General features: G+C 49.0%; 2 protein-coding genes across 2 annotated transcripts in view; both read left to right on the top strand.

Moving 5' to 3' along the window:
- The window catches only part of itga1 (integrin, alpha 1), a 76,533-nt gene extending 67,866 nt beyond the window's left edge, over nucleotides 1-8,667 (top strand). The window contains exons 29-30 of the mRNA XM_080521458.1: nucleotides 2,573-2,686; nucleotides 6,561-8,667. Of these exons, the coding sequence (XP_080377584.1) occupies nucleotides 2,573-2,686; nucleotides 6,561-6,617 (171 nt within the window). The 3' untranslated portion in view covers nucleotides 6,618-8,667. The remainder of the gene's footprint in view (nucleotides 1-2,572; nucleotides 2,687-6,560) is intronic.
- A 2,844-nt stretch (nucleotides 8,668-11,511) lies between these two features.
- LOC308148046 (E3 ubiquitin-protein ligase KCMF1) lies at nucleotides 11,512-27,639 on the top strand. Its single transcript, XM_080521459.1, has 7 exons — nucleotides 11,512-11,673; nucleotides 15,769-15,936; nucleotides 16,025-16,164; nucleotides 20,981-21,082; nucleotides 21,165-21,348; nucleotides 22,421-22,715; nucleotides 26,161-27,639. The coding sequence occupies exons 1-7, from the start codon at nucleotides 11,658-11,660 to the stop codon at nucleotides 26,417-26,419; spliced, it is 1,164 nt and encodes a 387-aa protein (XP_080377585.1). The 5' UTR covers nucleotides 11,512-11,657; the 3' UTR covers nucleotides 26,420-27,639.
- The last annotated feature ends 69 nt before the right edge of the window (nucleotides 27,640-27,708 follow it).

Genomic DNA, 27,708 nt, shown 5'->3' on the forward strand with positions numbered 1-27,708 from the left:
TTCCTGCTGGACGGTTGGGTGGAGGATAGAGAGAGGTGGAGGCTTCCTGCTGGACGGTTGGGTGGAGGATAGAGAGAGGTGGAGGCTTCCTGCTGGACGGTTGGGTGGAGGATAGAGAGAGGTGGAGGCTTCCTGCTGGACGGTTGGGTGGAGGATAGAGAGAGGTGGAGGCTTCCTGCTGGACGGTTGGGTGGAGGATAGAGAGAGGTGGAGGATAGAGAGAGGTGGAGGCTTCCTGCTGGACGGTTGGGTGGAGGATAGAGAGAGGTGGAGGCTTCCTGCTGGACGGTTGGGTGGAGGATAGAGAGAGGTGGAGGAGAGAGAGAGGTGGAGGCTTCCTGCTGGACGGTTGGGTGGAGGATAGAGAGAGGTGGAGGCTTCCTGCTGGACGGTTGGGTGGAGGATAGAGAGAGGTGGAGGCTTCCTGCTGGACGGTTGGGTGGAGGATAGAGAGAGGTGGAGGATAGAAAGAGGTGGAGGCTTCCTGCTGGACGGTTGGGTGGAGGATAGAGAGAGGTGGAGGCTTCCTGCTGGATGGTTGGGTGGAGGATAGAGAGAGGTGGAGGATAGAGAGAGGTGGAGGCTTCCTGCTGGACGGTTGGGTGGAGGATAGAGAGAGGTGGAGGCTTCCTGCTGGACAGTTGGGTGGAGGATAGAGAGAGGTGGAGGCTTCCTGCTGGACGGTTGGGTGGAGGATAGAGAGAGGTGGAGGCTTCCTGCTGGACGGTTGGGTGGAGGATAGAGAGAGGTGGAGGCTTCCTGCTGGACGGTTGGGTGGAGGATAGAGAGAGGTGGAGGCTTCCTGCTGGACGGTTGGGTGGAGGATAGAGAGAGGTGGAGGCTTCCTGCTGGACGGTTGGGTGGAGGATAGAGAGAGGTGGAGGCTTCCTGCTGGACGGTTGGGTGGAGGATAGAGAGAGGTGGAGGCTTCCTGCTGGACGGTTGGGTGGAGGATAGAGAGAGGTGGAGGAGAGAGAGAGGTGGAGGCTTCCTGCTGGACGGTTGGGTGGAGGATAGAGAGAGGTGGAGGATAGAGAGAGGTGGAGGCTTCCTGCTGGACGGTTGGGTGGAGGATAGAGAGAGGTGGAGGATAGAAAGAGGTGGAGGCTTCCTGCTGGACGGTTGGGTGGAGGATAGAGAGAGGTGGAGGATAGAAAGAGGTGGAGGCTTCCTGCTGGACGGTTGGGTGGAGGATAGAGAGAGGGGGAGGATAGAAAGAGGTGGAGGCTTCCTGCTGGACGGTTGGGTGGGGGATAGAGAGAGGTGGAGGATAGAAAGAGGTGGAGGCTTCCTGCTGGACGGTTGGGTGGAGGATAGAGAGAGGTGGAGGATAGAAAGAGGTGGAGGCTTCCTGCTGGACGGTTGGGTGGAGGATAGAGAGAGGTGGAGGCTTCCTGCTGGACGGTTGGGTGGAGGATAGAGAGAGGTGGAGGATCGAAAGAGGTGGAGGCTTCCTGCTGGACGGTTGGGTGGAGGATAGAGAGAGGTGGAGGCTTCCTGCTGGACGGTTGGGTGGAGGAAAGAGAGAGGAGGAGGCATCCTGCTGGACTGTTGGGTGGAGGAAAGAGAGAGGTGGAGGCTTCCTGTTGGACAGTTGGGTGGAGGATAGAGAGAGGTGGAGGCTTCCTGTTGGACAGTTGGGTGGAGGATAGAGAGAGGTGGAGGCTTCCTGTTGGACAGTTGGGTGGAGGATAGAGAGAGGTGGAGGCTTCCTGTTGGACAGTTGGGTGGAGGAAAGAGAGAGGAGGAGGGTCGTAGAATCTAACCGTGGTTCAGGGAGGATATGGATATGACTGGGTGATGGGCGTTGGTGACGGTGTAGACACCAGAGCAGGTGGAGGAGGGGTGGAGGGGGGTAACAATATGGCTGGCATGAAGGAGGCTTGAACGTGGGACTTAAGAGGTGAATCCTGGGCCATGATTGGCTGAGGCAGAAACGATGCAGTGGGGGGGATTGGCTGCCGCCATGGGGTGTGCCTGGAGACGAGCTGTGATTGGATGATGGCCGGAGGTTGAATCACGGATTTAAGCTCCATTTGGTAAACATTTCATTACATTTCCAGCTCATCATGGAGTTTTCATCCTTCTTTTTCAGCACTATTTTTTTAGTTTTTTTGTCATTTCTGCAGTTTTAACCATTTTGGCTCTTTATTAAGTAGTTGTGTGTGTTTTCCCCCATTTATGAGTTTATAATGCGGTTTCAGCTGTTTTTTCCCTATCTCCTTTATTTGTTTATTTTTTACGTTCAGGTGAACAACTATAGAGGGGCCAAAGAGCCACATGTGGCTCCAGAGCCACAGGTTGCAGACCCTTGTCCTAAAACCTTGCACAGTAAACATACTATCACTTCAAATAAAATTGCATGGCATTATAACATAACTTAAATTAATTTAACGTAACATAATTTTGCATGGCACAGCATACCATAGTTTTGAATAGCGTTCCTACCATTGGAAAAAAATCATAATTGCACAAGATGCTCATAGTAAATATTTAATGCCACTCCTAGTATTTCTATTCTTTACTGTTTGATCTGGAGCTTAACTATATTCATGTCTGTTTCTGTCACCAGGTGAAGATCCAAGTCTCAAAAGAGACTGTTGGAGGAATCCCCATCTGGATCATCATCATCAGCATCCTCATCGGACTGCTCATCTTAGCACTCGTCATCTTCATCCTCTGGAGGGTGAGAAGTCCACACTCGTCCTGCCGAGGAGTTCACACTTTGAAATGTCTTGTGGATGGAAATAATGCAATGTTAGGACACGTTGCTGTTTGTTTTCCAATGTAAAACAAATGATGTTGAATTGTTCTGCTACAACATCTCAATCACAGGTTTTAATGTTTAAATCAGGTGTTCAAACTAGAAACACAAACCCTTAAGTAGGGAAGAACTGATCCAGGTTTTTTCACTTTTGATCCGATCCGATACTTGAATGTGGATATCTGCCGATACCAATGCTATCCCGATACCAGAGCTCTGTTTGCTTTAATATTATTATTCTCGTTGTTGTTGATTTTATATGAGGCAGTAATAAATTCCCCTCCACTGTAAAGTAATACATTTAGGAATGTTTACATGTTTTCTCTCTACAGACAACTTAAGGTCAGTAGAAGGTGAGAAAAGGAAGCAGGACTAAGTGTTTTAGTTCATGTGGACAATGTGGGTCTCTAATAAACTAGTTCTATCTTTAAACCACGTGGACAATGTGGGTCTCTAATAAACTAGTTCTATCTTTAAACCATGTGGACAATGTGGGTGTCGAATAAACTAGTTCTATCTTTAAACCATGTGGACAATGTGGGTCTCTAATAAACTAGTTCTATCTTTAAACCATGTGGACAATGTGGGTCTCTAATAAACTAGTTCTATCTTTAAACCATGTGGACAATGTGGGTCTCTAATAAACTAGTTCTATAAACCATGTGGACAATGTGGGTGTCTAATAAACTAGTTCTATCTTTAAACCATGTGGACAATGTGGGTCTCTAATAAACTAGTTCTATCTTTAAACCATGTGGACAATGTGGGTCTCTAATAAACTAGTTCTATAAACCATGTGGACAATGTGGGTGTCTAATAAACTAGTTCTATCTTTAAACCATGTGGACAATGTGGGTCTCTAATAAACTAGTTCTATAAACCATGTGGACAATGTGGGTCTCTAATAAACTAGTTCTATAAACCATGTGGACAATGTGAGGGTCTGAGTGACGTCATGGTCTCTAATAAACTAGTTCTATAAACCATGTGGACAATGTGAGGGTCTGAGTGACGTCATGGTCTCGAATAAACTAGTTCTATAAACCATGTGGACAATGTGAGGGTCTGGGTGACGTCATGGTCTCTAATAAACTAGTTCTATAAACCATGTGGACAATGTGAGGGTCTGAGTGACGTCATCGTCTCTAATAAACTAGTTCTATAAACCATGTGGACAATGTGAGGGTCTGAGTGACATCATGGTCTCTAATAAACTAGTTCTATAAACCATGTGGACAGTGTGGGGGTCTGAGTGACGTCATGGTCTCTAATAAACTAGTTCTATAAACCATGTGGACAATGTGAGGGTCTGAGTGACGTCATCGTCTCTAATAAACTAGTTCTATAAACCATGTGGACAATGTGGGGGCCTGAGTGACGTCATGGTCTCTAATAAACTAGTTCTATAAACCATGTGGACAATGTGGGGGTCTGAGTGACGTCATGGTCTCTAATAAACTAGTTCTATAAACCATGTGGACAATGTGGGGGCCTGAGTGACGTCATGGTCTCTAATAAACTAGCTCTATAAACCATGTGGACAGTGTGAGGGTCTGAGTGACGTCATGGTCTCTAATAAACTAGTTCTATAAACCATGTGGACAATGTGGGGGTCTGAGTGACGTCATGGTCTCTAATAAACTAGTTCTATAAACCATGTGGACAATGTGAGGGTCTGAGTGACGTCATCGTCTCTAATAAACTAGTTCTATAAACCATGTGGACAATGTGAGGGTCTGAGTGACGTCATCGTCTCTAATAAACTAGTTCTATAAACCATGTGGACAATGTGAGGGTCTGAGTGACGTCATCGTCTCTAATAAACTAGTTCTATAAACCATGTGGACAATGTGAGGGTCTGAGTGACGTCATGGTCTCTAATAAACTAGTTCTATAAACCATGTGGACAATGTGAGGGTCTGAGTGACGTCATCGTCTCTAATAAACTAGTTCTATAAACCATGTAGACAATGTGGGGGTCTGAGTGACTTCATGGTCTCTAATAAACTAGTTCTATAAACCATGTGGACAATGTGGGGGCCTGAGTGACTTCATGGTCTCTAATAAACTAGTTCTATAAACCATGTGGACAATGTGAGGGTCTGAGTGACGTCATGGTCTCTAATAAACTAGTTCTATAAACCATGTGGACAATGTGAGGGTCTGAGTGACGTCATGGTCTCTAATAAACTAGTTCTATAAACCATGTGGACAATGTGAGGGTCTGAGTGACGTCATGGTCTCTAATAAACTAGTTCTATAAACCATGTGGACAATGTGAGGGTCTGAGTGACGTCATCGTAAAAACTAGTTCTATCTTTAAAACCTCACAATCACTTTATTAATCCCTGGAGAAATTATCCACCAAGCAGCAGAAGCACAATGTTTCAGCTCCAAGCAGCTCCACCCATTGGGACTATTTTCAGGGAGTTTAGGGTGGAGGAGGACGCAGCTTCACAGAGGTGTGAATCGCCTGGAAGCGCTGCTGCTCATTGTTTTGATGTCAGAGCTTCTCCTGGAGAGCTGCAGTTTTAAAACGCTGATGTCTGGTGGCAGAGCGCCGCCTGCTGGACAACATCCACGTTGCTGCGTTGCTTTCATAACATCGTGTTGCTGCATTGCTTTCATAACATCCACATTGCTGAGTTGCTTTGATAACATCCATGTTGCTGCGTTGGTTTGATGACATCCATGTTGCTGCATTGAAAACATCCATGTTGCTGCGTTGCTTTGATGACATCCACATTGCTGAGTTGCTTTGATGACATCCATGTTGATGCATTGCTTTGATAGCATCCACGTTGCTGCATTGCTTTGATAACATCCACATTGCTGCGTTGCTTTGCAGAGTTTTGAGCGTAAAATGTGTGCAAACATGCAGACATGCCATGAACAGTAGGCCAGCACAGTGCTGCTACGTTAGCCTGCTGGCTAGCTGCAAACTGTGGAATGGATTTCCTGACTCATTCCTCCACGTCTCATTGAGACCCGCCTACCTTCAGGAAATCCAGTCCACAGTTTGCAGCCAGCAGAGCAGAGCAGCGGCAGGGAAACGGAAATCTCTGCAGGTTGGATCGGAAAGTTCTGACCCTTGAATTAAGTTGGTATCAGAACCCGATATGATACTGGATCAGATCCATGTCGAGATGAAGCCACAGCCAGGAGACGGCGACTCTAATACAGGAGTGTCGAACAGATTTAATTTGCCACATTCAGCCCGAGCTCAACTTGAGCTGGACTGACCAGTAAAATAGGGCTTTAATAACCTAAAATTTTCGATTTGAATGTTTTTCTTTGTTGTGTTCCATAGTATATGTGATGAAAGTATCGACAGAAAAACAATTACTATGTAAAATGAGTACAATAGTAATATGAAGCCAATTTTAACGATGCATTAAAAAAAGAAAGAAAAAGGATTTAATAATGACAAAAAGGAAAAGAATGAAAAGGAAAGAAGAACAAAAAGGGAAAATACCAATAAGAGAATTTTTAAAAATTAAAATAGCCACAATGGCTAAACATGTCATGAAATATTACCAAATTACACCTGTGGCACTTCATTAATGTAACCATATCTTTTTGTATGTACAGCTATTTTTGCTTTATTTCAGATTATATACATGCTTTTATTTTTGTTTAATGGAAAATTGTGAAATCACCTCTTTTTGTCATAAATGTTGCAGAGCTCTAACTTCAGTGGCTTTTCATGTATAACTAATTCATGTAAATCCCAGAATGTCAAATCCAAAGGTTTCTGTTTGTAAAGTGGTTTTTAACTCATCTTCTGCTCTTCCAGCTGGGCTTTTTCAAGAGAAAATCTCGAGACTACTCGAAGGACGAGATGCCCAACTGAGAAAGACGACTCTCCGCACAACACCTCGGTGTCACCAGGAAGCCCCGCCCCCTGCGCTGGCACACACCACATGATGTTTGTCACCACAGGAAGCCCCGCCCCCTGCGCTGGCACGCACCACATGATGTTTGTCACCACAGGAAGCCCCGCCCCCTGCGCTGGCACGCACCACATGATGTTTGTCACCACAGGAAGCCCCGCCCCCTGCGCTGGCACGCACCACATGATGTTTGTCACCACAGGAAGCCCCGCCCCCTGCGCTGGCACGCACCACATGATGTTTGCAAACACTTCCAAACTTGATAAACACTGGCGCCATTGAGACGCTGTCCTTCCAGAGACGAAGACGCCCACTGTCCACCTTTTACGTGAAGTGCAAATGCTATTTGTTTCGCATCAGCATCTAGATCCACAGTGTCCGTGGAGAGAGACGCCATCGCTCAGCTCCGGAGCTGCCGTCACCACTCTCCAGCTCCGGAGCTGCTCTCCGCCTCTGCTCTCCAGCTCCGGAGCTGCCGCCTCCGCTCTCCAGCTCCGGAGCTGCTCTCCAGCGCCGGAGCACAAGAAGTACTCAGGTTTTTCACATTAAGGATCCAAAGTTGCCTAAACAAAAATAAAACAAAACACAAACCTGAAACAAGGAACATCTCGTAGCTCTCTGGTAGATTTAGTCCCGTTTCAGACACGTTTCAAGTCAAAACGCATCATTTTAAGAAAAGTTTCACATTTTCACGGAAACGGCAGAAATGCTGAAAACTCTGCAGTAAGTATGTTGGGCCACTAGTTGGTGCTGTTGATAGTTTTAGTACTGAAAGCATACACACGCGCGCGCGCACACACACACACACACACACACACACACACACTGTCATGACACCACGGAGGAAATGTTCTGAATGTCTCTACTGAGCATGTGCAGAACAATCATTCACAAGATGCACAGTAGCAGCATTTGAGAGTTTCCCCCCAGTTTCCATGGAGACTAAGTCGGAGCATTTTTCAAAAGTTCCGCTGAGGGAACAATTTTCAAAAAGTTTTCAGTTTCAGAGGAAACATTGTTGGTGTATTGAGCATGTGCACAGCAGCCGCGGTGAGCAGGAGCAGCATTTCTACATAAAGCCCACAAAGCTGCATTTTTTGTTTGTTTCCATGAAGACAGAGTCTGCGCATTTTTTTAAAATGCTTCCATGGAGTCTGAGCATTTTCAAAAAGTTGCTTTATCCCCAAAGCATTTTTCAAAAGTTTCTCTTTCCTGTTTCTGTACATACGGCGTGTGCCTGTTTTCGAAAAGTTGCATTCCCCCCTTTTCTATGGAAGAATATGTGCCTGTTCAAAATGTGCGTTTGCCCCATTTCCACGGAGACAGTCAGAGCATTTTTGAAATGTTTTTTTTCCACTGTTTCCATGGAGAAGGAGGTGGAACATTTTCCCTAACTTAGTGCACCCCCTCCCATCCCCCCCTTTCTACGCAGACAGAGTGAGATCATTTTTGAAAAGTTCCACCTCGTGGTTTCCAGGGGCTCTGAGCACCGTTATCGTGGAAACAGACCTTCAAAACACAAAAAGTTTTGCTTCTTCACTTGAACGTGTGGTTGTGTAAACGGGTCCTGAGTTCAAACCACCGCTTTGTGAAACACTGTATTCTTGAGCGCTTTCTCTGATTCTTGGTGAATTTTTTTCACAGAATAACGAGGCACAGTCTTCATTTCCAACAGTGCAGAACTGAAGTGAAATGTTTGGTGTCGGGGAAACAAACCTGCACCTCCAAATGCCAAAAATCTTGATTGTACTGTAAATCACAAATGTAAAGCTTTACAAATGTACAGAATGATGTAGTAATGAACTGAGTGACTCAGACGAGGGTTTGTTTCACTAGTTTGATGGACTATTTCCTGTGGGATGGTTGTTTTGAAGGATTGAGTTTAAAAAAGCACCAAAGAGTATTTTCATTGGATGGAAGATGAAATGCAGCGTCTCACTTCAGCCCGTGAGCAGTACCTCCTTCCTTCAGGTTCTCCGCTTGGCTTTTGTTTCTACAAGTTGCACAGCTACACAGTATGTTGGGGGGGGGGGGGGGGGGGGGAGGGGGGTAGAAGATGAGGAGAGGAGCGTTGGATTATCTCGGGAGTGTCAACTTCATTTCAGCCACAGTCGTCTTTAAATTTAAACTTCAGTTTTTCTAAAATGTTTCTTTGTCGTGGCGCAGACTATACGTGATGAAAATGTCTTTTTTCTTCTTTTTTTTTTTTTACCAAAAACTAAAGAATTGTTATAGAAAATCACTACAACATGAAGCCAGTGAATGACCCCTGGATTATACCACATTGACGTTGGTATTTGACAGAACTGTGATATTTCTCCACCCTCACCTCTACATTTGCACATAAACCAGCTCCGACGCCACAACCCAGGATTCCTGAGAACTCTGGATCACCTCTGAGTCTCGCTGCGTCTGAAGGGGAGGCGGAGAGGAACCTCACAGTTTGTGGTGGTTTTTTCCAGGGCCTGATTGGCTATCATGGCTTCATGTTTCTCATTACACTGCCCCCTACAGGTCAGGCTGCTTATAGCAGCTCTGAACCAGGTGGACATGTGGATCAGTGGAAATCAAGATGTTTTTTGTGAACGTAGAGGAGAAATATCTGATGTCTCCACTGGGGTCTCAGTGTGTCTCATCGATGATGTCTCCACTGGGGTCTCAGTGTGTCTCATCGATGATGTCTCCACTGGGGTCTCAGTGTGTCTCATCGATGATGTCTCCACTGGGGTCTCAGTGTGTCTCATCGATGATGTCTCCACTCGGGTCTCAGTGTTGCTATTTTTAAGAAATTTGTTTTAAGAAATCTCTATTTTCTGGGCTGATCATGTTTGACACTTCTGGATGATCTGAAAGCTCCTCACTGTCGACATGAAGCACACGTATATTCTCATTACTCAGTGTATAGCTTTGGGGGGGGGGGGGGGGGGGGTCCTTCTACACTGCTGTGAAGTCTTCACCCTAATGCACTGGTTTGTCCTCATCAGCACAGAAACTGAATCCTAAGTACAAAAAATAAAGACTTTTTACAAACACGTGATCTTTGATTGAATCTTAGTTTGAACTTTTTCTGCCTCTTGGTCTCAAACCTCTGACCTTGACCCATGAGCATGTCATGTTTACTTTGCTCTCATTCACACTAGATTCTGAATGCAGCTCCTAGGATCCAATATTCTAAGGTGAAGATGGTGGAGATGGAGGAGGGGTTGGAGGTGGAGATGGAGGAGGAGGAGGTGAAGATAGAAGAGGAGGTGCTGTAACAATACTAAAAATATATGATCAGTTTTTCAGGATTTTTCTCCCCAGAACTTCACAACTCACACTGCCAGCCTTTATAAATGACTCGTAGACATTACAGTATATTGATATTGTGCAGGATTTACACAGTTTATTGCAGTTGGTCCAGATTTCTACTTCTTTTTTCTCATAATTACATGAAAGTACTTTAATTACTGTATGTCCATTTATTGATACTTTATTACCTTTGCTGCTACTTTATTAATATGTTTTCACTAGTACGGCTACTTCATGCCTTTTTAACTATTATTGGTATTTATTGATTCTTTTGCACTATTACTTCTACTTTATTGATCTTTTTTAACTACTTCTGATACTTTATTGATACTCTAACCATTAAGAGTCATTTGCTGATACTTTTTCACTATATTTTCTTCTCTCAGACACACTCATACACAGTACTATTTGAATTTACTTAGTATTGGCAGCATGGAAGAGATAATAGTCGGCAGGTACACTCACAGGTTCATGTTGTAGTTAGTTTAATGTTGTAGTTTCCAGCAGCACTCTGCCACAGCGCCCTCTGTCGGTCACAGCCAGTATTCTGCCACAGCGCCCTCTGCCTGTCACCGCCAGTATTCTGCCACAGCGCCCTCTGCCGGTCACTGCCAGTATTCTGCCACAGCGCCCTCTGCCGGTCACTGCCAGTATTCTGCCACAGCGCCCTCTGCCTGTCACTGCCAGTATTCTGCCACAGCGCCCTCTGCCGGTCACTGCCAGTATTCTGCCACAGCGCCCTCTGTCGGTCACCGGCAGTATTCTGCCACAGCGCCCTCTGTCGGTCACCGGCAGTATTCTGCCACAGCGCCCTCTGCCGATCACTGCCAGTATTCTGCCACAGCGCCCTCTGTCGGTCACAGCCAGTATTCTGCCACAGCGCCCTCTGTCGGTCACAGCCAGTATTCTGCCACAGCGCCCTCTGCCGGTCACTGCCAGTATTCTGCCACAGCGCCCTCTGTCGGTCACAGCCAGTATTCTGCCACAGCGCCCTCTGCCGATCACTGCCAGTATTCTGCCACAGCGCCCTCTGTCGGTCACAGCCAGTATTCTGCCACAGCGCCCTCTGTCGGTCACAGCCAGTATTCTGCCACAGCGCCCTCTGTCGGTCACCGGCAGTATTCTGCCACAGCGCCCTCTGTCGGTCACCGGCAGTATTCTGCCACAGCACCCTCTGCTGGTCACTGCCAGTATTCTGCCACAGCGCCCTCTGTCGGTCACCGGCAGTATTTTGCCACAGCGCCCTCTGTCGGTCACCGGCAGTATTCTGCCACAGCGCCCTCTGTCGGTCACCGGCAGTATTCTGCCACAGCGCCCTCTGTCGGTCACCGGCAGTATTCTGCCACAGCGCCCTCTGTCGGTCACAGCCAGTATTCTGCCACAGCGCCCTCTGTCGGTCACCGGCAGTATTCTGCCACAGCGCCCTCTGTCGGTCACAGCCAGTATTCTGCCACAGCGCCCTCTGTCGGTCACCGGCAGTATTCTGCCACAGCACCCTCTGCTGGTCACCCGCAGCCCTCGGCCAGAAGTGACACTCTGGGAAGGGAACCAGAACAAACTGTAAGCTGGTGCTGCTGCTGGAGGATCCATCTTTGCTGGAAAAACACTCGGCGGCGGGGGCTCTTCTCGCGGCAGCGCCTCGAAATCGGTCCTGTTGCCCGTCGAGCGCGCTGGGGAGCCCGAGGCGGGGCTGTGTCGCTGCCTGTAGGATGTCCCGACATGAGGGTGAGTGGATAAACAGCTCGGCGGCTACCGGAACGGCTAGCCGCGCGGCTAGCTCCGCTAACCGCCGCTCCAAGTCCCGGCGGAGGCTGCCGCGCTGCTCCCGTGCTTCCCTCCCGGCTCGTCCCCTGGAGGCTCTGTCCGCTGTCGCCACACCGGTCCCGGTCCCCTGAATTGTCCATCACCGGCTCGTAGCTCCGCGGCGGCTCGAGCTTTAGCTGTTAGCCGTTGCTATGAACTGCGTTGGCTTCACGTTAGCCTGCGAGCTAATCAGGAGCTAGTTCTTCTAACTACTTGGGGACTTTATTTATCCTTTTTTCTGGCACTCGTAGCCTAATTTATTTCACTCTTCAGTGTGCGGTAACACATCTACTGTAGCCTCTGGTTTGCTGTTGGGGATATTTGTTGATTTAAACAGGTAAATTAGCGCCATACTGTCCCGTCAGTCACAGTGTTGTTGGCTAATGCACTGTCATCAAGAAACAGTCTGCGGCCTCTCCACTCAAATCCTCACTAACTTACACTTTAACCCAGCAGAGGGAACGTATGTCTGCATTGTCAGTGTAATTCTTGCCACCACAGGGCAATTCCAGCGGGCCAGCCAGGTGTTTGTCCCCTTTAAACCCTCAGAAGTCACCCAGGTGTGATGTAATCCACACAGACTCTAATCCAGGTCCTGCACAGACACAACTTTCTTCTTCTTCTAAACGGGATTATAAAAGCGAGAACCTTCTTCTACAAAAAAGTTACCATTGCACGAAGGATGCTGTGGGCAGCCACAAGGTGCTCCTGGGATTAGATTGGGGTCAAAGGTCATGCTCAGGGACCTTTCCACTGTGAGATTCCCTTCGTTCATCTCGATCCACCACTTCCCCCAAACCTTTCTGCTCTTGTTTGTGTTTAGAACAGGCGTCAGTCTGAAGTTCAGAAGTTATCTCGATGTGTTCTAATCCACACAGGAGGGATTATAATCCAGTGGCCACACAGATACAACTTTCCTCTTCTCTTCCTGAGAGGAGCAAAAGCACCTGTAAAAGGACCAAAAGTAGTCATTGAAATACTTCCGTTTACCTTTAACTGAGCTAACTCGTGGTACAGATCCTTGACATTCTTGTAATCTTTGTTGTTTATGACTATTCAGACTATTACGTTATTAGACACTGTTTACACAGTATTTGAAGTGAAAACACATTGGTTTCGCATTTCCGTGGTGCAAACAGACGTGTAAATGGGGCCTAAAGAGTTTTTCTATTTGAAGCTATTCGCAGAGGTTCTATAAGAAAGTCAGCCAGAGGTAAATCACTACATGACTGACAGGGTTCTGCAGGAATATCTTGTCACTCACTAATGTACAATTTCTTGGACAATTCAAAACAATCTCTGGTAAAGAAAATGGGAGAATTAGTAATACTGACACTACATTCTTCACACATCAAGAACTTCTGTCTGAGAAATCTTAATCTGATTAGAAACTGAAAATAGTGTTTTTAGTTCAAGTCAATGCATCGTCACGACAGAGCAGTGAAGATCTCTTTCATTTCCCCTGAAGTTATCGCAACTGAACATCTGAGATTATTTCTGACCTCCTCAAGTGATCAAAGATAAAAGTACAACTCCACCGATGACTGATCTGTCCGTCAAGTGCTCGTACTCTGTTGTCTTGTGTTTTCTCCGTTGATTTGGTCTGTTCACACTCTGAGGGAGACCCCCACATTTCTCTTCAGCAGTTGTAATGAAGAAGAATTGACCAACATGAGCAGCTGATGTGTTTGTTCAGGTTAACTGGGGTTTGATTGTGTTGGTCCTGTATTGTCAGAGAATCCCGCTTCTTTACCCTGATCAATGTTTTTTTTTGGAATATGTATGCAAAATGTGTGTAACAGCAAACTAGGGCTGAGCAACTTAATCGATTTATAGAATTTGTAGCTAAAAAGATTTTTATTTTGCAAATTCAACCCCCCCCACACACGCACAAATAGTTTTTCTACATTTTTCGCATTCCGTTCTACCATTCTTCGTGGGTTTCAGTAGTTGCTATTGCACTTATGCTTAAGCCTGGATTAAAGCTTGAATTTGTTGAACGACTGATCCTCATTTACTTTTTTATTTTTGGATTGTTTTTTGCAGTTTACCTCTGAGGACAATCAAAAAGGTTGCACTTTTCACAATATATAAGATGTCTGCAGTCGTGCATTGAGCAAAAAATTGAATCAAAACTCTAATTTTTCTTTAAAAATTCATCAATGTTTATTTGCAGGTAAATCCTGCAGCCCTAAAGCAAACCTTCATTACGATTTGGAGTCAGATTTGACGACATCGGGACTCAGAGCCACTGAAAACACTGAGTCACTGAGAAACCAGAAAACTCACTTTGTGATCAAGAAAAGTCTTCTGTACGTGTCCTGAGTCCTTTTAGCCGTCTGTTACCCCCACCTGCTCTTTACCCCACCTGCTCTTTACCCCCACCTGCTCTTTACCCCCACCTGCTCTTTACCCCACCTGCTCTTTACCCCCACCTGCTCTTTACCCCCCCACCTGCTCTTTACCCCCCCACCTGCTCTTTACCCCCCGACCTGCTCTTTACCCCACCTGCTCTTTACCCCCACCTGCTCTTTACCCCCCCGACCTGCTCTTTACCCCACCTGCTCTTTACCCCCCGACCTGCTCTTTACCCCCACCTGCTCTTTACCCCACCTGCTCTTTACCCCCACCTGCTCTTTACCCCCGACCTGCTCTTTACCCCCACCTGCTCTTTACCCCCCGCCTGCTCTTTACCCCCCGACCTGCTCTTTACCCCACCTGCTCTTTACCCCCCGACCTGCTCTTTACCCCCACCTGCTCTTTACCCCCGACCTGTTCTTTACCCCCACCTGCTCTTTACCCCCCGACCTGCTCTTTACCCCCACCTGATCTTTACCCCCACCTGCTCTTTACCCCGACCTGCTCTTTACCCCCCCCACCTGCTCTTTACCCCCGACCTGCTCTTTACCCCCACCTGCTCTTTACCCCCGACCTGCGCTTTACCCCCACCTGCTCTTTACCCCCACCTGCTCTTTACCCCACCTGATCTTTACCCCCACCTGCTCTTTACCCCCACCTGATCTTTACCCCCACCTGCTCTTTACCCCCACCTGCTCTTTACCCCCCCACCTGCTCTTTACCCCCGACCTGCTCTTTACCCCCACCTGCTCTTTACCCCCGACCTGCGCTTTACCCCCACCTGCTCTTTACCCCCACCTGCTCATTACCCCCCCGACCTGCTCTTTACCCCCCCGACCTGCTCTTTACCCCCCCGACCTGCTCATTACCCCCCCGACCTGCTCTTTACCCCTTCCCCTTTGTGGTTTTGGAGCATGTCTACCTTCCTGTTGGCTCAACATGTGTAAGACAACACTGTTCAGGCTGTTTCTTTGTTCGACTGCTGCTTTTTCCACTAAGTGAGAACAACTTCCAGAGCTTCCAGATGCCCCCCATCTGGATTGCACCACTGGAGATGTACCGATCCAGCATTTTCACATTTGATACCGATCCCAATGCAGTGTCTATGAGTATCAGCTGATACTTGATACTGTTCTGGTATCATTTTCTCATAAGTCTTTATAGCTTTTGCGCTACTGCTGTGAAATGTGTGTTCTGAGGATTTTGGGCCCGTATTCCAGCCAAATACTGTATTGCTGCATCAGTACTGCACACGACGGCTTGCAGTCCCCAGGACCTCCTTTATATGACAACGTTTTCCAGGGAGAACTTTCCTAGCTTTCCTTTCTCCGTCCCTCCTGGGTTGTCTGGTTCTGCTCGTCTTCAGCGGAGCATTGATCGGACTTCATGAATGAGCTTTAATGGATTGATGAGGCTGATCGGATGAGACAAGTAAACATGCAGATGCTCCTGTTATAAGAACAGTTTTTTGAGCTGCTGCTGAAGTCTGCAGGAAGAGTTCTTGATCTGTGGCCACGGTGCCGCTCCCCACCTCACGCTGGCGAACGAGAGCCCCCCCCAGATAAAGACCATCTCTGTTCGCCCCACAGACGCTCTTTTAAGTAAGTTCTAGCTGAAGTGACAGATGGTGTGCTTCGTCTCGTCCCTCTCTCTCTGCAGGCGTAAGCTGTGACGCGTGTTTGAAAGGCAACTTCAGAGGACGACGGTTCAAGTGTTTAATCTGCTACGACTACGACCTGTGTGCGTCGTGCTACGAGAGCGGCGCCACCACCACGAGACACACCACAGAGCACCCCATGCAGTGCATCCTGACCCGGGTAGACTACGGTGAGCACACCAGCCAAACCTGCATGGAAGAAGATATCATAAGTGGAAACCATCTGAACGGATTCTCTCTGCTTCTCTCACACGGCAGACTTGTATTATGGAGGAGACACGTTTTCAGTAGAGCAGCCGCAGTCCTTCACGTGTCCTTACTGTGGCAGGATGGGCTTCACAGAGACGTCCCTGCAGGACCACGTCACCGCGGAGCATTCAGAGACCTCCACGGAGGTGGTGAGTCGTGTGTTCTTCTGCCAGCACGTGTTGGGACACTGTCTACTATATGAAGGCTTAACATATTGAAAAAGTCCACTTTAGCTTTATCAGCAAAAATGTATTCATAAGAAATTGGAAAAATCCTCACCACACACATCAGAGTTCCTAATGCAGTAAATGAAGCTATTTTCTAAGTTGCAGGCTAAATCTCTCCTGCAATAATTAATTAACGCTCGAGGAAATTCACAATGTCACTCAAAATTTTGGCCACTTGATAGTAAAAGTGTTTAATGACAATACAAAGGTTTTCTATGGAAACTATCTGCTGAAAATTGTTTTTTATTAATTTTACAAAAGCAACACGTGCAGACAGCAACATTTTGATAATCACCGTCAGAAATATGAAGAGCTGTAAATGTTTGTAGATCACCAGTTGGCGTTGTGTTTTTAGTAACAAACCAACATGTGATTGGTTGAAGAACTCACTGGTACTGGGTGTGTTTGGAGATAACACTAGTGCCACTACAGTTTACCTGTCAGGACAGTGGGATGTCAACCGAACAGCTAAACCACCTCAACATGACCATGTTTCAAGTGAAACTCCAGCTTTTTTGCTTTTTTGTTTGAGAAACCTTTTGCGTTTTCACAGCAGATTTTGGGAAACGATGCCATTTACATGGAAACGGCAGACATGCTGCATTAAGGTGACTGTCAAAATAAAAGTACCAAGTCCAGCAGAATCTGGACTGGGAGTCATGACACAAGAGAGGAAACTTTGTTCTGAAGGGCTCTACTGAGCATGTGCAGTAGTACTAGTTACTGCGGCCGTAGTGTGCAATAGCAGAGTTTCAGAAAAGTTGCACTTCCCCTGTTTCCAGTGACTGTGGAGACTTTTTTCAAAAAGTTGTGTTTTCAAGTAACTCCATGAACGTATGTGGTGTAAATGGACACTCATAAAATTATGACAGATTTTGGTTTGAAAAAAAAACCTTCTTTTGTAAATGAGGCCCAAAGTGTGTTGATGGAGTTGAGCAGTTAAAAGGAGCCTGATGGCGATGAGCAGCCACGAGGCCCCTAGGAACACCAGGTCAATGTGTCCCCTCCTGAGGAACACCAGGTCAACGTGTCCCCTCCTGAGGAACACCAGGTCAATGTGTCCCCTCCTGAGGAACACCAGGTCAATGTGTCACCTCCTGAGGAACACCAGGTCAACGTGTCCCCTCCTGAGGAACACCAGGTCAATGTGTCCCCTCCTGAGGAACACCAGGTCAATGTGTCCCCTCCTGAGGAACACCAGGTCAACGTGTCCCCTCCTGAGGAACACCAGGTCAATGTGTCCCCTCCTGAGGAACACCAGGTCAATGTGTCACCTCCTGAGGAACACTGGTCATGATGTGTCCCCTCCTGAGGAACACTGGTCATGATGTGTCACCTCCTGAGGAACACCAGGTCAACGTGTCCCCTCCTGAGGAACACCAGGTCAATGTGTCCCCTCCTGAGGAACACCAGGTCAATGTGTCCCCTCCTGAGGAACACCAGGTCAATGTGTCCCCTCCTGAGGAACACTGGTCATAATGTGTCCCCTCCTGAGGAACACCAGGTCAATGTGTCCCCTCCTGAGGAACACCAGGTCAATGTGTCCCCTCCTGAGGAACACCAGGTCAATGTGTCACCTCCTGAGGAACACTGGTCATGATGTGTCCCCTCCTGAGGAACACCAGGTCAATGTGTCCCCTCCTGAGGAACACTGGTCATGATGTGTCACCTCCTGAGGAACACTGGTCATGATGTGTCACCTCCTGAGGAACACTGGTCATGATGTGTCGCCTCCTGAGGAACACTGGTCATGATGTGTCACCTCCTGAGGAACACTGGTCATGATGTCACCTCCTGAGGAACACCAGGTCAATGTGTCCCCTCCTGAGGAACACCAGGTCAATGTGTCCCCTCCTGAGGAACACTGGTCATGATGTGTCACCTCCTGAGGAACACTGGTCATGATGTCACCTCCTGAGGAACACCAGGTCAATGTGTCCCCTCCTGAGGAACACCAGGTCAATGTGTCCCCTCCTGAGGAACACTGGTCATGATGTCACCTCCTGAGGAACACCAGGTCAATGTGTCCCCTCCTGAGGAACACCAGGTCAATGTGTCCCCTCCTGAGGAACACTGGTCATGATGTGTCCCCTCCTGAGGAACACTGGTCATGATGTGTCCCCTCCTGAGGAACACTGGTCATGATGTGTCCCCTCCTGAGGAACACTGGTCATGATGTGTCCCCTCCTGAGGAACACTGGTCATGATGTGTCACCTCCTGAGGAACACCAGGTCAATGTGTCCCCTCCTGAGGAACACTGGTCATGATGTGTCACCTCCTGAGGAACACTGGTCATGATGTGTCACCTCCTGAGGAACACTGGTCATGATGTGTCACCTCCTGAGGAACACTGGTCATGATGTGTCACCTCCTGAGGAACACCAGGTCAATGTGTCCCCTCCTGAGGAACACCAGGTCAATGTGTCCCCTCCTGAGGAACACTGGTCATGATGTCACCTCCTGAGGAACACCAGGTCAATGTGTCCCCTCCTGAGGAACACCAGGTCAATGTGTCCCCTCCTGAGGAACACTGGTCATGATGTGTCCCCTCCTGAGGAACACTGGTCATGATGTGTCCCCTCCTGAGGAACACTGGTCATGATGTGTCACCTCCTGAGGAACACCAGGTCAATGTGTCCCCTCCTGAGGAACACTGGTCATGATGTGTCACCTCCTGAGGAACACTGGTCATGATGTGTCACCTCCTGAGGAACACTGGTCATGATGTGTCCCCTCCTGAGGAACACTGGTCATGATGTGTCCCCTCCTGAGGAACACCAGGTCAATGTGTCCCCTCCTGAGGAACACCAGGTCAATGTGTCCCCTCCTGAGGAACACCAGGTCAATGTGTCCCCTCCTGAGGAACACTGGTCATGATGTGTCCCCTCCTGAGGAACACCAGGTCAATGTGTCCCCTCCTGAGGAACACTGGTCATGATGTGTCACCTCCTGAGGAACACTGGTCATGATGTGTCACCTCCTGAGGAACACCAGGTCAATGTGTCACCTCCTGAGGAACACTGGTCATGATGTGTCCCCTCCTGAGGAACACTGGTCATGATGTGTCACCTCCTGAGGAACACTGGTCATGATGTGTCACCTCCTGAGGAACACCAGGTCAATGTGTCCCCTCCTGAGGAACACCAGGTCAATGTGTCCCCTCCTGAGGAACACTGGTCATGATGTGTCGCCTCCTGAGGAACACTGGTCATGATGTGTCCCCTCCTGAGGAACACCAGGTCAATGTGTCACCTCCTGAGGAACACCAGGTCAATGTGTCCCCTCCTGAGGAACACTGGTCATGATGTGTCACCTCCTGAGGAACACTGGTCATGATGTGTCACCTCCTGAGGAACACCAGGTCAATGTGTCCCCTCCTGAGGAACACCAGGTCAATGTGTCCCCTCCTGAGGAACACCAGGTCAATGTGTCCCCTCCTGAGGAACACTGGTCATGATGTGTCACCTCCTGAGGAACACCAGGTCAATGTGTCACCTCCTGAGGAACACCAGGTCAATGTGTCGCCTCCTGAGGAACACTGGTCATGATGTGTCGCCTCCTGAGGAACACTGGTCATGATGTGTCACCTCCTGAGGAACACTGGTCATGATGTGTCCCCTCCTGAGGAACACTGGTCATGATGTGTCACCTCCTGAGGAACACTGGTCATGATGTGTCACCTCCTGAGGAACACTGGTCATGATGTGTCGCTTCCTGAGGAACACTGGTCATGATGTGTCACCTCCTGAGGAACACTGGTCATGATGTGTCGCCTCCTGAGGAACACTGGTCATGATGTGTCACCTCCTGAGGAACACTGGTCATGATGTGTCGCCTCCTGAGGAACACTGGTCATGATGTCACCTCCTGAGGAACACCAGGTCAATGTGTCCCCTCCTGAGGAACACTGGTCATGATGTGTCACCTCCTGAGGAACACTGGTCATGATGTGTCGCCTCCTGAGGAACACTGGTCATGATGTGTCACCTCCTGAGGAACACTGGTCATGATGTGTCGCCTCCTGAGGAACACTGGTCATGATGTGTCGCCTCCTGAGGAACACTGGTCATGATGTGTCGCCTCCTGAGGAACACTGGTCATGATGTGTCCCCTCCTGAGGAACACTGGTCATGATGTGTCCCCTCCTGAGGAACACCAGGTCAATGTGTCCCCTCCTGAGGAACACCAGGTCAATGTGTCCCCTCCTGAGGAACACCAGGTCAATGTGTCCCCTCCTGAGGAACACTGGTCATGATGTGTCCCCTCCTGAGGAACACCAGGTCAATGTGTCCCCTCCTGAGGAACACTGGTCATGATGTGTCACCTCCTGAGGAACACCAGGTCAATGTGTCCCCTCCTGAGGAACACCAGGTCAATGTGTCCCCTCCTGAGGAACACTGGTCATGATGTGTCACCTCCTGAGGAACACTGGTCATGATGTGTCACCTCCTGAGGAACACTGGTCATGATGTGTCACCTCCTGAGGAACACTGGTCATGATGTGTCACCTCCTGAGGAACACTGGTCATGATGTGTCACCTCCTGAGGAACACTGGTCATGATGTGTCGCCTCCTGAGGAACACTGGTCATGATGTGTCGCCTCCTGAGGAACACTGGTCATGATGTGTCACCTCCTGAGGAACACCAGGTCAATGTGTCACCTCCTGAGGAACACTGGTCATGATGTGTCGCCTCCTGAGGAACACTGGTCATGATGTCTGCCGCTCTGCTTTCAGATCTGTCCCATATGCGCTGCCTTGCCAGGAGGGGACCCCAACCACGTCACCGACGACTTCACTGCTCACCTCACCCTCGAACACAGAGCGCCGCGAGACTTGATATCCTTCCTTGTCTGTCCGCGCTGGCGTGCGTTACACCACGAGCGGCGGGTTTTGAGCCTTAACATTGTTCCCCGTCCACGACGAGTCCAGCAGCGTCCGGCACGTCCGTAGGATGTTTCACCCGGGACGAGGGCTGGGCGGCCCCAGAGCACGGCGGACAAATATGCACTTTACTAGCGGCTCCACGGGGGGCCTTTCCTCCTCGTCGTCACAGAGCTCCACCTACACCCCCAGCAATAGAGAAGCAATGGACCCCATCGCAGGTGAGACGACCAGCCACACACCCGCCACCAGAACTCATGTTCTTCCTTTAAATGCAATTCATCGGGGTTCTACTCTGCTGGGACACCGTGAATCCACGTCTCTGTTTGTGTCAAAGCTCCCACTTCACTTTTCTACTTTTCTTCCATGTCTGTGATCTGTGGCGTCCCTCAGGGCATCTCAGGCCTCGGGTTTGGAACCATCGCCATCGTGTTTCTTATAATATAATACATGGTATCTCTTTGAACAAAACTTTATGAAATTTCAATCATTTTCTCAAAAGGATGTTATACACATTTATGTCATTCTGTTTATAGAAAATATTGCTCACTTTTGTTTTTGGGAGACGACTTCTGCAACGACTTGGAGCTCTCCTTGTTTGTACACCGCCAAAATGGCTGCGTCTTTATTTTTATGCCCCGTTAACGACGTTTCACATCGTTTTTGATTGAGAAAAACCTTTGCATTTACATGGCACCGTTTGAAAACAACTTGGCACGGAAACGGCAGAAACACTGAAAACAATGTAGTTATCATGCGGCGCTGCTGTTTGTTTGGTAATGAAAACACACACACACCCGGGCATGGACATTCAGCCGCAGTGCACACATGCAGTAGCAGCATTTCAGAAAAGTTGTGCTTGCCTCGTTCCCATGGAGACGGGCTCTGAGTGTTTTCAAAAAGTTGTGTTTTTGGTGGCTCTGGGCGTCGTTGTCATGTAAATGACACGGAAACACGACAAGAGGTTGTGGTTTTCAGTCGAAGGAGGCCGGAGGCTCTTTTCCTCCGTCGCTCTCGTGTCCATCACATGACCATGTGCACAACAACTATTTCCTGTGGTGGTTTTCCTCATTTCCACCAAGACAAAGATGGAGCAGTGTTTGACAACTTAAGCTTCCATCCGTTTCCATGGAGACTGAGCGTTTCAGAAGAATCCTCATCATCGTCTCCTGCGCTCACTTGTCTCCACTTGAAGAAGTTGCTGTGTCATCGGGTTCTGTCCACACCAAGCAGGTTCATGTGACCATCTTCTGCTCAGAACCTGAAGAACAGGAATTCTCTTGTCTCTTGCAGAGTTGTTGTCCCAGTTGTCGGGGGTGCGGCGTGCAGCGGGGGGGCAGATCAACTCGTCGGGGCCGTCGGCCTCCCAACTCCAGCAGCTCCAGATGCAACTGCAGCTGGAGCGGCAGCAGGCGCAGGCGGCGCGGCAGCAGGTGGAGACGGGCCGCCACGCCACGAGGCGCGGCAACAACCCGGGTAACGCCGGCACCGCCATCCCGCCGCCAAGCACCGCCACCACCAACAACATCCCGGCGGGGGAGAGCCACCCCCCTTCCTCGTCCCACAGCTCCCAGTTCCTATTAGCACGGTAAACCAGGCCCCAACACACCTGGCCATCATAGCCACCTGTCCAACACCTGTCCATCATAACCACCTGTCCATCATAACCACCTGTCCAACACCTGTCCATCATAACCACCTGTCCAACACCTGTCCATCATAACCACCTGTCCATCATAACCACCTGTCCAACACCTGTCCATCATAACCACCTGTCCAACAGCTGTCCATCATAACCACCTGTCCATCATAACCACCTGTCCAACACCTGTCCATCATAACCACCTGTCCAACACCTGTCCATCATAACCACCTGTCCAACAGCTGTCCATCATAAACACCTGTCCATCATAACCACCTGTCCATCATAACCACCTGTCCAACACCTGTCCATCATAACCACCTGTCCATCATAACCACCTGTCCAACACCTGTCCATCATAACCACCTGTCCATCATAACCACCTGTCCAACAGCTGTCCATCATAACCACCTGTCCAACACCTGTCCATCATAACCACCTGTCCACCACCTGTCCATCATAACCACCTGTCCAACACCTGTCCATCATAAACACCTGTCCATCATAACCACCTGTCCAACACCATATCCACCTGTCCACCACCTGTCCATCATAAACACCTGTCCATCATAACCACCTGTCCAACACCATATCCACCTGTCCACCACCTGTCCACCACCATAACCACCTGTCCACCACCTGTCCACCACCATAACCACCTGTCCACCACCTGTCCACCACCATAACCACCTGTCCACCACCTGTCCAACACCATAACCACCTGTCCACCACCTGTCCACCACCATAACCACCTGTCCACCACCATAACCACCTGTCCACCACCATATCCACCTGTCCAACACCATAACCACCTGTCCACCACCTGTCCACCACCATATCCACCTGTCCAACACCATAACCACCTGTCCACCACCATATCCACCTGTCCAACACCATAACCACCTGTCCACCACCTGTCCACCACCATATCCACCTGTCCAACACCATAACCACCTGTCCACCACCATATCCACCTGTCCAACACCATAACCACCTGTCCACCACCTGTCCACCACCATATCCACCTGTCCAACACCATAACCACCTGTCCACCACCATATCCACCTGTCCAACACCATAACCACCTGTCCACCACCTGTCCACCACCATAACCACCTGTCCACCACCATATCCACCTGTCCAACACCATAACCACCTGTCCACCACCATATCCACCTGTCCAACACCATAACCACCTGTCCACCACCTGTCCACCACCATATCCACCTGTCCAACACCATAACCACCTGTCCACCACCTGTCCAACACCATAACCACCTGTCCAACACCATAACCACCTGTCCACCACCATATCCACCTGTCCAACACCATAACCACCTGTCCACCACCTGTCCACCACCATATCCACCTGTCCAACACCATAACCACCTGTCCACCACCTGTCCAACACCATAACCACCTGTCCAACACCATAACCACCTGTCCACCACCTGTCCAACATCTTAACCACCTGTCCAACATCTTAACCACCTGTCCAACACCATAACCACCTGTCCAACACCATAACCACCTGTCCACCACCTGTCCAACATCTTAACCACCTGTCCAACATCATAACCACCTGTCCACCACCATAACCACCTGTCCACCACCTGTCCAACACCATAACCACCTGTCCACCACCATAACCACCTGTCCACCACCATATCCACCTGTCCAACACCATAACCACCTGTCCACCACCTGTCCAACACCATAACCACCTGTCCAACACCATAACCACCTGTCCACCACCTGTCCAACATCTTAACCACCTGTCCAACATCTTAACCACCTGTCCAACACCATAACCACCTGTCCAACACCATAACCACCTGTCCACCACCTGTCCAACATCTTAACCACCTGTCCAACATCATAACCACCTGTCCACCACCATAACCACCTGTCCACCACCTGTCCAACACCATAACCACCTGTCCACCACCATAACCACCTGTCCACCACCATAACCACCATAACCACCTGTCCACCACCTGTCCACCACCATAACCACCTGTCCACCACCATAACCACCTGTCCACCACCTGTCCACCACCATAACCACCTGTCCAACACCATAACCACCTGTCCACCACCTGTCCACCACCATAACCACCTGTCCACCACCATAACCACCTGTCCACCACCATAACCACCTGTCCAACACCTGTCCACCACCATAACCACCTGTCCACCACCATAACCACCTGTCCAACACCTGTCCACCACCATAACCACCTGTCCACCACCATAACCACCTGTCCACCACCATAACCACCTGTCCAACACCTGTCCAACACCTGTCCACCACCATAACCACCTGTCCACCACCATAACCACCTGTCCACCACCATAACCACCTGTCCACCACCATAACCACCTGTCCAACACCTGTCCACCACCATAACCACCTGTCCACCACCATAACCACCTGTCCACCACCATAACCACCTGTCCAACACCTGTCCACCACCATAACCACCTGTCCACCACCATAACCACCTGTCCACCACCATAACCACCTGTCCACCACCATAACCACCTGTCCACCACCATAACCACCTGTCCACCACCTGTCCACCACCATAACCACCTGTCCACCACCTGTCCAACACCATAACCACCTGTCCACCACCTGTCCACCACCATAACCACCTGTCCACCACCATAACCACCTGTCCACCACCATAACCACCTGTCCAACACCTGTCCACCACCATAACCACCTGTCCACCACCATAACCACCTGTCCAACACCTGTCCACCACCATAACCACCTGTCCACCACCATAACCACCTGTCCACCACCATAACCACCTGTCCAACACCTGTCCAACACCTGTCCACCACCATAACCACCTGTCCACCACCATAACCACCTGTCCACCACCATAACCACCTGTCCACCACCTGTCCACCACCATAACCACCTGTCCAACACCTGTCCACCACCATAACCACCTGTCCACCACCATAACCACCTGTCCACCACCATAACCACCTGTCCAACACCTGTCCACCACCATAACCACCTGTCCACCACCATAACCACCTGTCCACCACCATAACCACCTGTCCACCACCTGTCCAACACCCTAACCACCTGTCCACCACCATAACCACCTGTCCAACACCTGTTCACCACCATAACCACCTGTCCACCACCATAACCACCTGTCCACCACCATAACCACCTGTCCACCACCATAACCACCTGTCCACCACCATAACCACCTGTCCAACACCATAACCACCTGTCCACCACCATAACCACCTGTCCACCACCATAACCACCTGTCCACCACCATAACCACCTGTCCACCACCATAACCACCTGTCCACAGATACTTATTTGCTCCCAGGAGCTGAAAGTGTTCCTCGCTTCCAGGTTGAACGAGGCGAAGGCGTCGGAGGCGGAGCGGCAGTTCCTGGAGGGGGAGCGCGCCGACCGTAGCCTGCTGGTGCAGGAGCTGCTGCTCTCCACACTCATGCGGGAGGAGAGCTCCTCCTCCGACGAGGAGGAGCGGCGGGACTTCGCCGACTTCGGAGCCATGGGCTGCGTGGAGGTCATGCCTCTGGACGTGGCGCTGGAGAACCTGCAGCTCCGCGAGCGCAGCTCTACGGGGAAGGAGCCGCCGCCTCTTTGATGTCTGGGCGGCGGGCAGACTGTGTCCTCCTCCTCGTCCTCCTCCTCCTCGTCCTCCCTCCATTTTCTCAGTTTGTTTCTCCGGTGATTGTAATTTCAAGCCCGTCACCATCTTTGTTACATTGTAAACAAAAATAAATGAGAGCAAGTGGAATAAATGTGCGAGTGAGCAAGACAAGAGAAATATATGAAATGTATATCAAATCTATATCTATGAAGTTGATAATCAGTCCACATAGCGGTTTTTTAATCTGAACGTTGCAGGCGGCTGCGGCAGACATTTGCTTCCTGCGACACACAAACGGCGCTGTAGAAATCCTCTACATTGAGAAAGTGGCGCTGGCTCCTCCCACCCAGCTGCTGTGTGTTCATGAATTATTAATTAATAAATGAAAAGTGCTTCAGTGGGTGACCATAACTGCTGCATGCAGTTCTTTGCAGTGTGCATGACTGCCATTCACCTTTTTGTTTCCAGAAAATAAGTAAAAATCCCAAAGCTGTCGACTCTTTTTAAAGGTTAAACGCAGGATTATTGAAGTAGTTTGTGAAACTGACACGTGGAATTTTAACTAACAAACCAGTTGTGTGAGGTTTTCTTTGAGGGAGAATTAAAATGTAATGCGTTCGTGGACTGGAAGGTTTGATTGATTTCTGAAGCGACAGGTCGACGAAGCTTGAAGCTGCAGTACGTCTGCTCAGTGAGTCGCTCTTTCTTGGTTGTTGGAATTTCTCCTTTCTTGACTCGCTGTACCAACTTGTGGAATAAAGTGGTACTACAAGGATAATCAAGCTATGGCTAGCTGTTGATTTTGGTAGTTTTTAAAGATAAAATGACATACAGCCTAAAGACAAGAAGTTCATATTTAGTTCACGTAAATGGCTTCATCTCTCGACGAGTACGCATCTCACCACCTCGTTATTCGTCTCAATCTGCGATTCTTTTGTTTTTAGGAGAAGATGCTCGTGTAGTTTTTTGTCTTGCTAAAGCTAGCACTTTCTATTTATTCATGTTTGATTCTCTGGAGCCTCGATGTGCCGCCTTCATGCCTCTACTTTAACCCTCTTTGTAAAAATACAATGAGATGTATATTGATTTTCTTTTCTGTGCGTGAACTTTCATAATGGTTCAAAGACATGGATGGACTTTTTTTTTTTATTGTAAATTTAGATTACAATAAATCGAAACTGCACAGCTTTTGATGTGAGTGAGAATCACGGTGATTTGTGCAGCTTGTGTTTGTTTCAGAAACAATCTGTTGATGCAAATGGCAGCGTTTTTCCCACCTTTTA

The sequence above is a fragment of the Blennius ocellaris genome (assembly GCF_963422515.1).
Source record: "Blennius ocellaris genome assembly, contig: SCAFFOLD_103, whole genome shotgun sequence".
In the NCBI taxonomy this organism is placed as follows: domain Eukaryota; kingdom Metazoa; phylum Chordata; class Actinopteri; order Blenniiformes; family Blenniidae; genus Blennius; species Blennius ocellaris.